At 38.2% G+C, this 15,505-nt stretch overlaps 1 protein-coding gene across 3 annotated transcripts in view; it reads left to right on the top strand.

The window, feature by feature from the left end:
* The window catches only part of TCEA1 (transcription elongation factor A1), a 59,940-nt gene that overhangs the window by 16,507 nt on the left and 27,928 nt on the right, over positions 1-15,505 (top strand). For 2 of the 3 annotated variants that reach the window (XM_053558829.1, XM_053558827.1), the window contains exons 2-4: positions 6-68; positions 8,675-8,780; positions 14,888-14,975. In XM_053558829.1, coding sequence (XP_053414804.1) covers positions 6-68; positions 8,675-8,780; positions 14,888-14,975 — 257 coding nt within the window. Of the gene's footprint in view, positions 1-4; positions 69-6,321; positions 6,522-8,674; positions 8,781-14,887; positions 14,976-15,505 lie in introns of those variants that run through there. The other variant, XM_053558830.1, reaches the window with a different exon arrangement.

Below are 15,505 nucleotides of genomic sequence, written 5' to 3'. Positions count from 1 at the left end.
TATAGGCTGGAGCATTGGATTTGCTGAAGGAGCTTAAGAATATTCCCATGACCTTGGAATTATTACAGGTATGTGTTTATATGCATCACAGTTTTGAGCAGAATTGTCATACAATACTGAAACGTATTCATTCCCAATATAAGTTTTTTGTATTGCCAGTTATGGTATAAATCATTATTAATTTCATTCTCTTTTTTAAAGATAGCAGCATAAATCAGTAATCTGTTTAATTGCCACTTTAGAAGAATATTACCTTTCTCAGGAAGAATAAAATTTGAGTCCTTGGCAGTGGACTACTCTGGGCCCTGGTTTGGTCTCCCAGGATTTCTCTTTGGTGGTCTGTCATTGAGAACTGCTGCTATCTGAAGCCAACCTCAGGGTGAGGGTGGCAGGGGTGACTCCTCTCCCTTTTTAGCACTGGCCAATTAAATGTCTAGTAAAGATTGCATAGATTCATTACTGAAATCTTACTCTATTTTTAAACGTTTTATTGATACAAAATATTTGAACATACTTGCAGGGTATGTGTGATTTTTTTTTTGCACAGACTGAAATGACTGAGTGAGTGTACTTTTTCTCAAGCAGTCATTTGTGTGTGTTGGGAACATTTCAGGTATTGAAGTACATAGTACCTTGTTGTTAACCGTAATTAGCCTACTTTGATTGGGAATGTTAGAACTTACTCCTTTATCTAACTGTTGGTACCGGCTGACCACTCTCTTTTCATCCACCACCATCCACCTTCTCAGCTTCTGGTGTCAGTCATTCTGCTTTCTGTCTTCATGGGGTCCATTTTTTTAAGCTCTTGCCTATTACCAAGAAGATGCATTATTTGTCTTTCTGTGCCTGACTTACTTCGCTTAACATAATGACCTCCAGTTCCATCTGTATTGCTGCAGATGGCATGATTTCCTTCTTTCCTTATGGTTGAATAGTAGTCCATTATGTGCCCGTACCACATTTTCTTTATCCATTCACCTGTTGTGTTGGCTCCATGTCTTTGCTGTTGTGAGTAGTGCTACAAGAAGCACAGGGGTGCAAGTGTCCCTTTGATATGCTAATTTCCTTTTGTTTGGATAGATATCCAGTAGCGGGATTATTAGACTGTATGGTAGTTCTGTTTTTAGTTTTTTGAGAAATCTCCATACTCTATCTCTGTAGTGGCTGTACTAATTTACATCCCCATTGACAGTGTACAAGAGTTCCCTTTCCTCTGCATCCTCACCAACATCTGTTATTTATTTTTTTATTTTTGTTTGTCTTTTTCGTGATAGCTATTCTTACTGGGGTAAGGTAATATTTCAGGTGGTTTTGATTGGCATTTCCCTGGGATTTAGTGATATTAAACATTGTTTGCGTATACCTGTTAGCCATTCATAAGTCTTCTTTTGAGAGATATCTACTCATGTCCTTTGCCCATTTTTATTTTATTTATTTATTTATTTATTCATTCATTTTTATTAATTTTAAATCATAGCTGTGTACATTACTTTTTATTTTTTGAGACAGAGTCTCAAGCTGTCACCCTGGGTAGAGTACTGTGACGTCACAGCTCACAGCAACCTCAAACTCCTGGCGATTTTCTTGCTTCAGCCTCCTAAGTAGCTGGGACTGTAAGTGCCCGCCACAAAACCCTGCCACTTTTTTTTGTTGTTATTGTTGCCATTGTTGTTTTAGCTGGCCCAGGTTGGGTTCCAACCCGCCAGCCTCAGTGCTTGCGGCTGGTGCCCCACCCACTTAGCTATGGGTGCCTCCCCTTTGCCCATTTTTAAATAGGGTTGTTGTTTGTTGTTTTGAGTTCCTTGAATGTTCTGGATATTAGTCCCTTATTAGAAGAAAAGTTTGCAAACAGGTGGTGGTGGTGGTGTCTTCACTCTGTTGATTGTTTCCTTTGCTGTGTAGAAGTAATACAATCCTGTTTTTATTTTTGTTGCCTTTGTTTTTGAGGTCGTAGCCATCAAATTTTTGCTTAGATGTCCTAAAATGTTTCCCTGTTTTCTTCTAGTAGTTTTATAGTTTGAGGTAATATGTTTAATTCTTTCATTCATCTCTGTGGTAAGAGATAGCAGTCTACTTTCTTTCTTCTGCATATGGATGTCCAGTTTTCTCAGCACTATTTATTAAAGAGAAGGTCCTTTTCTCAGTGTGTGTTCTTGATGCCTTTGTCAAAAATCAGTTGTTTCATATGTCTGTGTGTCTGTTTTTATAACAATAGCCTGCTGTTTTTGAAGTCTTATTTTAATGTTCTATTAGTACTAAAACATAACATAAATCTGGCTATTTTCCACTAGACATTTCTTCATTATCCATAAGTACCTTCTTTGACGTTTCAGTTCTATTAAGTCAGAGGTTAGGGACAACTGTCTGGGTGTAGTGGTTCACCTGTTCCAGTAACCTGGGAGACTGAGGCAAGAGGATCACTGGAGTCCAGGAGTTTGAAGCTGCAGTTAGCTATGATTGTGTCACTGCACTGTAGCCTGGGCAACAGCAAGGCACTGTTTCTTAAGAAAGAATTTAGCCAGGTGTAGTGACTCATGCCTGTAGTCCCAGCACTCTGGGAGTCTGAGATGGGTAGATTGCCTGAGCTCAGGAGTTCAAGACCAGCCTGAGCAAGAGTGGGACTCTGTCTCTAAAACTAGCCAAGGGCACTTGTAGCTCAATGGTTAGAGCACCAGCCCCATGCACCAGGGGTGGCAGGTTTGAACCCTGCCCAGGCCTGCTTAAAAATAAAATAGTCCATATTATGGATGGATTATTCAATAAAACTAGCTAGGTGTTGTGGTGGGCACTTGTAGTCCCAGATACTAGGGAGGCTAAGGCAAGAGGATAACTTGAGCTCATGAGTTTGAGGTTGCTGTGAGCTATGATGGGATGGCACTCTATTGAGGGTGACAAAGTAAGACTCTGTCTCATAAAAGAAAGAAGGAAAAGTGGTAGTAAATTTGTGTGACATGATGGGGTGGGGGAAAATTACATTTATTTTTGCTGCTGTCTAACTGAAATTAAACATTAGGCAGTAATGTTTAATCAGAAGGCAGTAAATCATAGCAGTATTTATGACTGTAACTAAAAGAAATCCTAAATGTTTTAATTTCAGTCAATTCATAGTTGTTATAGATGTCTTGACATCTGTTGTTGCTTATTATTACTGTTGCTTTTATACCTTATGCTAGATCTTATTTAATGTTTTAATAGGGCCAGACACAGTGGCTCATGCCTGTAATCCCAGCACTTTGGGAGGCTGAGGTGGGAGGATCTTTTGAGGCCAGGAGCTTGAGACCAGCCTGGGCAATAGAGCAAGACCGTGTCTGTACAAAAAAAATAACACTGTTTTAATAGGGAGCACTTAGTGCCTTCATGTACACGATAAAGCTAAAGCCAAGTCTCAAAAGATGAGTAGGTATGCCAGTAGAGGAAATAGTATGTAAGCAGTGTGGCATATTGGAAGTGAGAGTAAAAGAAGAGTTAATCACATACAGGGTCGAAGACACAGGCAAGTTGGCCTGCAAGGCTTCATATCCAATCCAACAGTACTCCCAAAAGGTATTGGGTGGGAAGATACGTGACCAGATTTGCACATTGGAAGAAATGAAAGGCTGGAGCCTAAAAGACCTTTTGACTAATGTACTTATTCAGGTGAGGAATGATGAGAGCTTGAACTAAGACGTTAACAATAGAAATGGAGAAAAGGGGAATTTATTAATGTTAGACAATCTATAACAATTGGTAGCTAATTGGATGGGGAGTTAAGAAGAGGGATTTAGGATGACAAGATTTTGCCATGGTAACCGGGTAGGTGGTGCCATTTAACAGTGTGTGAAAATTCACAAAAGGTGGTGTGAAGGTGGGATTGGGATAAGAAGTAAAGGTGCAGAGTTGAAGAGATAAAGGGTAATTTTGGGGTCCATTGGGTTTTGAGGTGCTGGTGCAAATGCCTGGTAGGTAGTCAAGTAGAACTTTCTGCAGTGATGGAAATGTTTGATATCTGTGTTGTCTAATATGGTGACTGCTAACCACAGGAAGCTCTTGGGCACTTGAAATATTACTGAAGAACTGAATTTTGTTGTTGTTGTTGTTGTTGCAGTGTGGCTGGGGCGGGTTTGAACCCACTACCCTCAGTATATGGGGCCCGGGGCCCTACTCACTGAGCCACAGGCGCTCCCTGAAGAACTGAAATTTAAATTTCATTTAATTAACAAATTTATTTAAGTAGCCCTGCGTATAAACAGCGCTCGAGAGTAGGAGAAAGGACAGGTTTAGGAAACATTTGGAAGCCAATAGCATAGGAGTGGATCCTGTAAGAAGGGTAAACAATGTTAGACTGTAACAGAGTGGTTAAATCAGATGAAAACTGAAGAGTCCATTGTAATTTACAATTAGGAATGCAGGAAACTTTCAGCAAAGTGATGGAATAGAATGCTAATTGGCATGGGTCAGAGGTGAGGAAGTAAACCGGAAGACAAATGTTGTAATAGATTGGACTACTTTTGTAAGATTTTATATATAGTAGATTAATTCATTCAATAATTATTAAGTACATACTGTGTGCCAGGTATTATTGTACATGTAGAATAGCCCTCTTGGAACTTAATTGGATGGATAGTAACCACAGCTGTTTTTTTTTTTTTAAACAGCTTTATTTAAATATAATTTATATATTGTATATTCATGTAAAGTGTACAATTCAGTGATTTTTACTGTATACAAAGAATTCTGGTGTCATCACAATTATTAGAACATTTTCATAACATCCCCTCAAAAAACAAAAACTTGTATTTTTTAGCAGTCACTCCCCCTTGCTCCCTAACTGGACCACCTTTCATTCTAGGAAACCACTATCTACTTTCTATCTCTATGGATTTGCTCGTTCTGGAGATTTCAAGTATATGGATTTATACAGTGTGTGGCCTTTTGTTTCTGGCTTTCAGTTAGCATAATGTTTTTAAGTTTCATCTGTGTTGTGATTTATTTCAGAATTTTAATTCTTTTATGGCTGAATAATCTCTTGTATGGATATATAACATTTTGTTTATCAGTTGATGAACATTGGCGTTGTTTCAACTTTTTTGGCTTTTATGAATCATGCTGACATGTGTGTTCATGTACAAGTTAGTATGAACATGTTTTTGTTGCTCTTGGAGAGATACCCAGGAGTGGAATTGCTGGGTTATGTGGTAACTCCATGCTTTATCAGTTCAAGGATCTGCCTGACTATTTACAAGGCACAGTACCATTTTATATTTTCAGCAGCAGTAAATAAGGATTTCATTTTTTGTACATGCTTGCAAACACTTAACACCTGTCTTTGATTACAGTCATTCTAGTGGGTGTGAAATGGCATTTCATTGTGGTTTTGATTTCCATTTCCCTAATGTCTAATGATGTTGATTTTCTTGTGCTTTTTGGCCATTTCTATATCTTATTTGGAGAACTGCCTATCCATATCCTTTGGCCATTTTTAAATTTGGTTGTCTCTTTATTATTGAATTGTAATGTAAGTCCCTTATTAGTAATAGAATTTGCAAATATTATCTCCCATTCTGTGGAATATTTCTTTACTTTCTTGATGGTGTTCATTGAAGCACAAAATTTTTTTTGGTGTTATCTAATTTATCTATTTTTCTTTGGTTGTTTGTACTTTAGGTATCATATTTAGAAAACAGTTGCTTAGTTCAAGGTCATGAAGATTTACACCTATTCATTTTGAGTTAATTTTTGTGTGTTGAGGAGGTCCAACTTCATTCTTTTACCATATGGATGTCTGGTTGTTCCAGCCTCATTAGTTGAAAAGAATAGTCTTTTCTCCAATGAATTTTGTTTACATCCTTGTCTAAAATCACTCGATGAAAAGTGTGATCTCTGGAGTCTTAAATCTCGTCTGCTGATCCACACGTCTGCCCTTTCCAGTCCTACACTGTCCTGCTTATTCTGTCTTTGGCGCAGTGCGTTTTGATACTGGGACTTTTGAGTGCTCCAACTTTGTTCTTTTTCAAAAACGTTTTGGCTATTTTGGGTCCTTCCATTTCCATATGCACTTTAAGATACGCTTTGTCAATTTCTGCACAAAAGGCAGATGGGATTCTGATAGAGATTGTATTGAGTCTGTAGTTTGACCTGATTAGTATTATAGTCTTAACGTTTAAGTCTTCCAACCTGTGAACATGGGAGTTTGTATTTATTTAGGTTGTCTTTAATGCCTTTCACCAATGTTTTATAGTAGTTGTGTTTCTTCTTGTATGTTGTTTTATATACATGTGTGTTTTTACACTTTTTACATGTTTTATATTAGCTATATAGTAGCTATATGTTTTTTACCTCAAGATTTAGTGGCTACCTTCAGATCATCTTGGCAAAACTCATGAGTGATCGCGAAGGAGATTTTTCTTCCGGAGCACACCAGTCTGCTTGTTTCCTGTGATGTAAACAGTGTCTCTTGATCTCAGTGTTCATTCCTTTCTGCTTTACCATCATTGTGCAGCCGATTCCCTAAGTCTGCTTAGTGCACTCTCCATCTTTCCAAGGTAATGTCTTTCTACTGTATACCTAATGTTCTGTACAAGCCACGGACAAAGGCACACGTTTTCTCTGCTGAAGTTTCACAGTGTATAGTTTGTCTTGAACACTTTTCATTAGTCCTACAGTTAAGAAAGCTGTTTAATGCCACAGTTCCTAATGTAACTTGAACACAAAAGGCTTTTTTATTGCCCCAAAATACATCTTATGAATCTTAGCATATAGGATTTAGGAGAATTCCCTAGAAATTTTTACCTAGAGGCAAATCCAGGCCTGGTTTATGCAAGTAAACAGATTTATAAACATTTCCTCTGTCTACTTTTTCCCATTTCCACCCTAACACTCTACAGAAGGGGAAAAAACCTATCTCAGATGTTTGTTTTTCATTCTACCTCTGCAGCCTCCTGTATTATTTTGCCTACACAGTCTCTTCCTTAGCATGTTTATTACAGATAATTTTATTCTCTGTATAGGTTTTTTTAGTTGCAAAGTAGGATAATCATTGACTTTTTAGTAATCAGAGCGTCCTCTGATAATTAAAAAGTAGTCACCCAGCAGCACACAGTTTATTCGTCATCTCCTGTACCTCTGCTCTCCTGCAAGTCCCTACTAACACACCATTTTCCCCCTGCAGTTCGCGTCAATTCAAAGCTTTAGAACTACTGGCTTGGTGCCAGTAGCACGGTGGTTACAGTGCCAGCCACATACACCAAGGGTGGCAGGTTGGAACCCGGCCCGAGCTAGCTAAACAATGATGACAACTGCAACAAAAAATAGCTGGGCGTTGTAGCATGTGCCTGTAGTCCCAGCTACTTGGGAGGCTGAAGCAAGAGAATCTCTTGAGCCCAAGAGTTTGAGCTTGCTGTGAGCTGTGATGCCAGAGGGCGACATGATGAGACTCTGTCTCAAAAAAAAAAACAAAGCTTCAGAACTCCGTTAGTAACACAAGTTATTTCTTACACTCATTAAAAAAGTAGGCTTTTTTCCTAGAAAACTTAACTGGTTAACCCTAAACAACTTTGGGGCTTTAGGATTTGGGGTCCCCTTTATCTTTCTGCTGTTGAACCATATCTGCTTTGCTCAGGTCTCCAAAAGGTACAACATAGGTGACTCCAGCCAAGTACGTATTCTAAATTCTTGAACATAACTTATGTACTGAATCTGTCTTTTTGTTGAGAGAGTTGAATAATTTAGAAGGAAACCTTAAGTATACTTTATTTTTCTTTGTAAAGCTTACAGTAGGGATTCTTGTCTTTTTTTCAGCACTAAGATTTCCTTTTGTAATTTTTTCTTCCATAGACAATTTGTTTTGAAAGATTGTTTACTAACAACCTGAATTTACTAAACAATTTACCATTTTTTTAATTATCACCTATAATTGGGCTGTCATAGCTTTTGTGTTCTTTGAGCACAGTTTGAAAACCATTGTTGTGCTGGAAAGAACATGGACTTTGGAGGTGGACAGACCTGGATTAAATTCCCAGGTTGCCAATTAGTAACTGGAATGCTGGGCAAGTTATTTATTGGTAATTTCAATCTCTTCATTAAAAATAGAGATAATGATCTCAACTTTGAAGGGTTGTTAGGAGAATTAATGGATGCTCTGAGCATAATCCTGGGCACATAATATTATTGCATTTTGAATTTTATCTATATTTTGTGAAGTCCTTGTTAATATCCGTGATTACATGCCCAAAGAAAACCTTTTAAATGTTGGTAAGTGGTAGTTTTTGTTTGGATAGCCTCATTATAAGTTGTTGCTGGTGCTCTAGGTAGTAATGTACATGGAAAAACGCATAGAAACAAAGAAGAGCTTTTGTTAGTCACGATTGCTTCAGCCTGTCTTTTATCTACAACCTTTTATATCTTAGCCTCACTTCTCCCTTATAGTAAGACTGATTGCATTTCTGTAGTTAACCAGCCCTTTTGCAACAGCAAACTGTATGTTTGTAGAGCTCATTGATAAGAACACTGATGAAGATGTTTGATCTGAAGATCTATGTATCTTAAAAATATAGTTTGCTATTCTAAGAATCCAAATAATTGAGGTCTTAAAATTCTAAAATGGAAACAGAAATCTGGGAAAGAAGAAAATATGGGTGACATGCTAAGTTGTTTAAAATAAAATTAGTCTACATAATTTTTTGTTGTTGCCTTGCAGTCCACAAGAATCGGAATGTCAGTTAACGCTATTCGTAAGCAGAGTGCAGATGAAGAAGTTACATCATTAGCAAAGTCTCTCATCAAATCCTGGAAAAAGTTATTAGGTATAATTGATCTTACCTTACGTGTAATTTTTGATTTCCTGTTTATTCAATCATTTGGTGGTTGGGTTTTTTTTCCTCCTCTAAGAATCTAGATGTAATTTAATAAATACTTTGTATTAAAGGTGAGAGGTATTAATTTGATCTGTTAGGCTAGTCAGATTTAGCTTTCTTAAGTTTTGACATCTATAACCAGATAGATAAACTCTTAAGAATTTTCTGCCAAGGGAAACGCACATACTTTTTGAAATGGTTTCTGAAATAGTTTTTTAACTTAACAGAAAACTTGCAGAGTAATGCAGAGAACTCTGTATCTTTTACCAGATCATCAATTTTTAATATTTGCCATGTGTTTTATAATCTTTCTCCATCTCTCGCTTTATTACACATAAATACACACAAATTGTTTTTTTATGAACTATTTGAAAATAGACTGAATAGATCATGTTCTTTTACCCTTTAAAACATTAAGTGTGTTTTCCTTAGAATAATTGCATTTTCTATGGAACCAGAGTATAGGAAATTTAACATTCACTAACATTTTTAGTTCTGTAATCTGTGTTCCAGTTTTGTCAGTTGTCCCAACAATGTCCTTTATAGCTTCTTTTTTTTTTCCTCCCCCAGAACAAGATCCAATTCAGTATCACCTATATAGTTTCCTAATCTGGAACAGTTCTTTTTTTTTTTTTTTTTTTTTTTTTTTTTGAGACAGAGTCTCACTGCGTTGCCCTCTGTAGAGCGCTATGGTGTCACAGCTCACAGCAATCTCTAACTTTTGGGCTTAAGCGATTCTATTGCTTCAGTCTCCCAAGTAGCTAGGACCACAGGCACCTGCCACAACACCTGGCTATTTTTTGTTGAAGTTGTTGTTTGGCAGGCCCAGGCTGGATTCAAACATGCCTGCTCCAGTGTATGTGGCTGGTGCCCTAGCCACTTGAGCTACAGGTGCCAAGCCTGGAATCGTTCTTAAGCCTTTCATTGTGTTTTATGACATGACATTTTGAAGAATATAAGCACCCTTTCTCTTTTTGTTTTTCCTCTAAGAAGTGTTCTTTCTCATTTTAATACTCAAACTGTTTATTTGGGTTCATGATTTCATTTCTTTCTTTTTTTTTTTGTAGAGACAGAGTCTCACTTTATGGCCCTGGGTAGAATGCCGTGACCTCACACAGCTCACAGCAACCTCCAACTCCTGGGCTTAAGCGATTCTCTTGCCTCAGCCTCCCGAGTAGCTGGGACTACAGGCGCCCGCCACAACGCCCGGCTATTTTTTGGTTGCAGTTTGGCCGGGGCCGGGTTTGAACCCGCCACCCTCGGTATATGGGGCCGGCACCTTACCGACTGAGCCACAGGCGCCGCCCCATGATTTCATTTCTTTTTCTTTTTTTTTGAGACAGAATCTTAAATCTGTTGCTCTGAGGTTGAGTGCTAGGGCATCATCATTGCAACCTCAAACTCTTTGGCTCAAGTGATCCTCATGCCTCAGCTTCCTGAGTAGCTAGGACTACAGAAGCCTGCCACACAACGCCTGGCTAATTTTTCTGTTTTTTAGTAGAGACGGGGTCTTCCTCTTGCTCAGACTGGTCTTGAACTCCTGGGCTCAAACAATGCACCATCTCTGCCTTTCAGAGTGGCAGGATTATAGCCACGAGCCACCCATTCCTGCCTCGTTTCTTCTTTTCATTTGATCGGTGATCTTTCCCTGTTAGTTATTATCTCTGTCAGAAGTTTACTTTATCCTTGTCCTAGCCCAACCAATATGAATTCCCTTTTTCTAAATCTTACTTTGTTTTTTGTTGACATACAACAGTGCAGAAGGGTCTCATGTACCCTTCATACGGCTACCTCCAGTGGTAACATTGCGCAGCTCTAGTACACACTGACGTTGGCACAATCTAGAGACTTTTTGCCAGTTTCATCAGTTTTTACTTGTGCTAGTTTATGTGTGTGGGCGCATATCCTTCTGAGCAATTTTATCACTTTTGTGAAAATCAGATTTTTATCAAATTAATTAAGGGATTAAAAATCAAAGATTAGCATATTTTTTGTGTTAGGAAATAGGACTTGCATATGTTATACAGCACAGAGAAAATGACCAGTTACAATGAATGTAAAGTAGAGTTGGATTTTGGTTTAAAAGTAAACTAGGAAATATTTTGAAGTCAAAACTTCAGAGTTTTAAGTTGTACTTTGTATACGTGAAGGGAATTTATTATTTTCTTTTTTGTTGTTTTGTTTTTAAGAGATGGGGATTTTGCTGTGTGCCTAGGCTGTACTGGATTTCCTGGCCTCAGGCAGTCCTCCCAAAGTGCTTATATTATAGATGTGAACCACTAAGTCTGGCTTCCCTCTTTCTTTTCTTTTCTCTTCTCTTCTCTTCTTTATTTTATTTTTTTTTAACTTTCTTTATTTTTTTGAGACAGAGTCTCAAGCTATTGCCCTGGGTAGAGTGCCGTGATGTCACAGCTTACAGCAACCTCCAACTCTTGGCCTTAAGCAGTTCTCTGGCCTCAGCCTCCCAAGTAGCTGGAACTACAGGCACCCACCACAATGCCTCGTTATGTTTTGGTTGTAGTTGTCATTGTTTGGCAGGCCCAGGCTGGATTCAAACCTGCCAGTTCTGGTGTATGTGGCTGGCGCCCCAGGCGCCAAGCCTATTTTATTTTATTTTTATTTAATTTTATTTTAGACAGAGTCTCACTTTGTTGCCCTTGGTAGAGGGCCATGGCCTCATAGCTCACAGCAACCTCAAACTCCTGGGCTCAAGCAATCCTCTTGCCTTAGTTTTTTCATTTTTAGTAGAGACAGGGTCTCACTCTTGCTCAGGCTAGTCTTGAACTTGTGAGCTTAAGCTCAAAACTAGTGCATATGCCTGGGTACGATGGATTGCTGGGATTACAGGTGTGAGCCACCACCCTGGCTGTCCTCCATTATTTTTAAAAGTATATTTTTATTTTAGGTTGATTTGCTTTTTTCTCATGGTTATATCAGGTTGTACAACTACAATTGGAATATTACATAGCATGTTACATTCCTTTCAAGGAATCATATCCAGAGGCATCAATGATGGTAATTTTGAGAATCCAGTATAAGTGTGTACACTCCATAGTTTATTATTTCCTCCTATAACTAATAGCCATCCTGTGAGAGACATGTTAAAACCCAAAACTGTCTTGGACCTTATCAGATCTTGCCAATTTTGCATCCGTGGATTTTTGCCCAAAGCAGTCCCTATAGTGATGGTTGTAAAATGTGCCTTTCTGACTCTTCCACTTTAATGTTTACAAATCATTACTATAGCAAGGAACTGCCTTTTATGCCCAGCTATTTATCTTGTTATTAGTGTAGATTCATGGATTCCTATTCGGAATTATAGGAATTATATTCAGATTTATTATAATCTGAATTATAATCCATTACTATTATAATCCATTACTATTCAGATTTATTTTGATATTTTCTTTTTTTTTTTTTTTTTGTAGAGACAGAGTCTCACTTTACTGCCCTCGGTAGAGTGCCGTGGCGTCACATGGCTCCAGCTCTTGGGCTTACGTGATTCTCCTGCCTCAGCCTCCCGAGTAACTGGGACTACAGGTGCCCTCCACAACGCCCGGCTATTTATTTATTTTGATATTTTCATTGTTTCAGGTTTGGCCAGTGGGCACCCCCTCTGTGTTCTTTTGACCTGCTTTCTTGAGCTTTTTCACCACTTTTTAATATTCTGGGACCACAAAGATGTATTGTGTTCATCTGTGTTCTCTGCCCCAGCAGTGGGCTCAGCCATTTTTCTAAACAGCTGTTACTTTATATGGAAGGGAAAACAGGAAAAGTTAATCTTATAAAAAAAATTTTTTTTTACTGCCTTTAGTAAAGTGCTGTGGCATCACAGCTCACAGCAACCTCAAACTCTTGGACTCAAGTGATTCTCTTGCCTCAGCCTCCCAAGCATCTAACAATATATTACATTCTGGGCCAGAAAAAAATATATGGTAAAGATCATTATTGGTATAATTGTCAGAATTTTAGAAGGTCTGTAGATTAGTTAATAGTACTATATACATTATTAAAAATTTACTTATTATTTGCTGTGGTTATATAAACGAATGTCTTTATTATTAGGAAACCCACAGTGAAGCATTTAGGGATATGTCTGCTCCTTATTTTCAAATGGTTCAAAAGGAAATGTGTCTGTGTGTGTATGTGTGTATACACGTGTGTGTCTGTACCTGGGGAAATGAAAGAAATGAGAAAGCAGATGTGCCAGAAAGTTAACAGTTGGGGAATCTGTGTAGAACATATATGGAAGTTCTTTGTACTTATTCTTTTTTTTGTTAATTGAGACAGAGTCTGACTTTGTCACCCTCTGTAGAGTGCTTGGTGTCATAGCTCACAGCAACTTCAAACTCTTGGACTCAAGTGATTCTCTTGCCTCAGCCTTCTTAGTAGCTGGGACTATAGGCTCCCACCACAACACCTGGCTATTTTTTTTGTTGTTGTTGTTTCTTTAGTAGGCCCAGGCCAGTTTAAACACTCCAGCCCCAGAGCATGTGGCCTGCACTCTAACCACCCAGCTATGGGTGCCTGGCGTATACTTCTTTTATTATGCTTGTGCATAAAATAAAAGCCAGCCTGCCTGCCTGCCTTCCTTCCATCCATCTAGGCAGAGTCTTGCTCTGTCACCCTGGGTAGAGTGCCATGTTGTCAGCCTAGCTCACAGCACCTCAAACTTAGGTGCTCAAGTGATCCTCATGCCTCAGTCTCCCAGGTAGCTAGGATTACAGGTGCACAACACCCTGTAAGCTAACTTTTCTATTTTTAGTAAAGACAGAGTCTTTTGCTCAGTCTGGTCTCGAACTTCTGAGCTCAAGCAGTCTGTCTGCCTCTGCCTCCAGACTGCTAGGATTACAGGCACGAACCACTGTGCCTGGCCAAAAGGGATCCTCTTGCCTTAGCATTCCAGAGTTCTAGGATTACACCTGCGAGCCACTGTGCCCAGCCCTTATACGTATATTTTTATTTCTAGAACCATGGTTTACTTTTTGTGGGAGAAAAGAGTGGACATTGTAGGTAGTGCTCATTTAATCTTAAAGAATTTTACTCTTTTATACTTATTGAAGGTATTTAAATCTCTACTTAGCAAAATGTAGACAAGAGGTGTACTTTTAGACTCATACATTGTCTGAACCTTCGAGGAGAGTTTGATTGATTTAAAGATGAGTGTTTCTTGTCAGTACTAAAATACTGCATTGACTCAGCCTATTTGCATTGTTGTTTCACAATTTCTGGTTGCTTGCCTCTTTAAGTCTTAAAGCTTGTTCCGTATTACTTTATACATCTTTTAAGACAAAGGAGGTGCTGGGTAGATCTTACTAATCTGAGGTATTTTTTATGAAAGTGTTGTTTGTTTACTTTTCTAGAAGTATTTATTTATATTTTGGGTACTAGCTTAAATTTTGTAACTTCTTGAAAAATTATTTTTCAAATGTTGGTATCTGTGCTTTGTGCTTTCTTTTTTTTTTTTTTTTAAAGAGATAAGGCCTCACCCTAATTGCCCAGAGATCAGAATGCAGTGTGTGTGATCAGAGCTTACTGCAGCCTCAAATTGCTGGCCTCAAAAGATCCTCCTGCTTCAACCTCCCAAGTAGCTGGGATGACAGATATGCCACTGTGCCAAGCTAATGTGCTTTCATTTTTAAATATTTTCATGTTCTTTCCTTGTTTTTTTTTTTTTATCTTTATTCCCTGAAAGTTTCCCATTGGCCTATGAATTTATCATTCCCACCAAATGAGAGAATTTATTTGAGAGTGTCGACTGAACACACATTAAGAAAAATACCCCACACTATTATTAGAGGGACTTTACCCAGCAAATGCAAGCAGTGTAACCTGACTCTTTGTACCCTCAATGATTCACTAACAATAAAAAAAAAAATAGGAAAGAAAAATACCCCATACATATGCATATGTAATAGAATAGCTTACATAAACTCATTTACTCATGGGAAAGTTAAGATTTTATTATTGTTTGTGTAAATACCCTGTCGCCATGCCGTATTTCAGTTTTTATTTTTAACAAATGCTAACAACCTAGTGATTTCATAAATTTTCAGATGGACCATCATCTGACAGAGACCCTGAAGAAAAAAAAAAAGAACCTGCAATTACATCGCAGAATAGCCCTGAAGCAAAAGAAGAAAGGTATTTCACTTTATAGAAATTCATTTATATTGAAAGCCGTTGATCCTTTTAACTCTTCTATCACTTCCTTCATGATCTTATAATCGCACATCTGAACTCTGCTTTCTGTTTTCTATGCAGATGGAACTAGTAAATGGATATTTCTGAATATTCTAAGGTTTTTTTTTTAACAAGACTTCCTCACTGTGGCTCACACCTGTAATCCCAGCACTTTTGAAGGCCAAGGCAGGGCAGGTGGATTGCCTGAGCTCAGGAGTTTGAGACCAACCTGAGCAAGATCAAGACCTTGTCTCTAAAATATAGCCAGGCATTATGGCGGATACCTGTAGTCCTAGCTACTTGGGAGGCTGAGGCAAGAGTATCACTTGAGCCCAAGTGTTTGAGGTTGCTATGAGATCACGGCACTCTACCAAGGGCGACAAACTGAGACTTGGTCTCGGAAAAAAAAAGACTTCTAAAATTTTAAAGAAAGAAGAAGTGCATAAATAAAAAATTATTTATATTGTACTCCTTAAGTTTAATTGAATGGG

The sequence above is a fragment of the Nycticebus coucang genome, chromosome 13 (assembly GCF_027406575.1).
Source record: "Nycticebus coucang isolate mNycCou1 chromosome 13, mNycCou1.pri, whole genome shotgun sequence".
In the NCBI taxonomy this organism is placed as follows: domain Eukaryota; kingdom Metazoa; phylum Chordata; class Mammalia; order Primates; family Lorisidae; genus Nycticebus; species Nycticebus coucang.
This window is presented reverse-complemented; position numbering and strand designations above follow the sequence as displayed.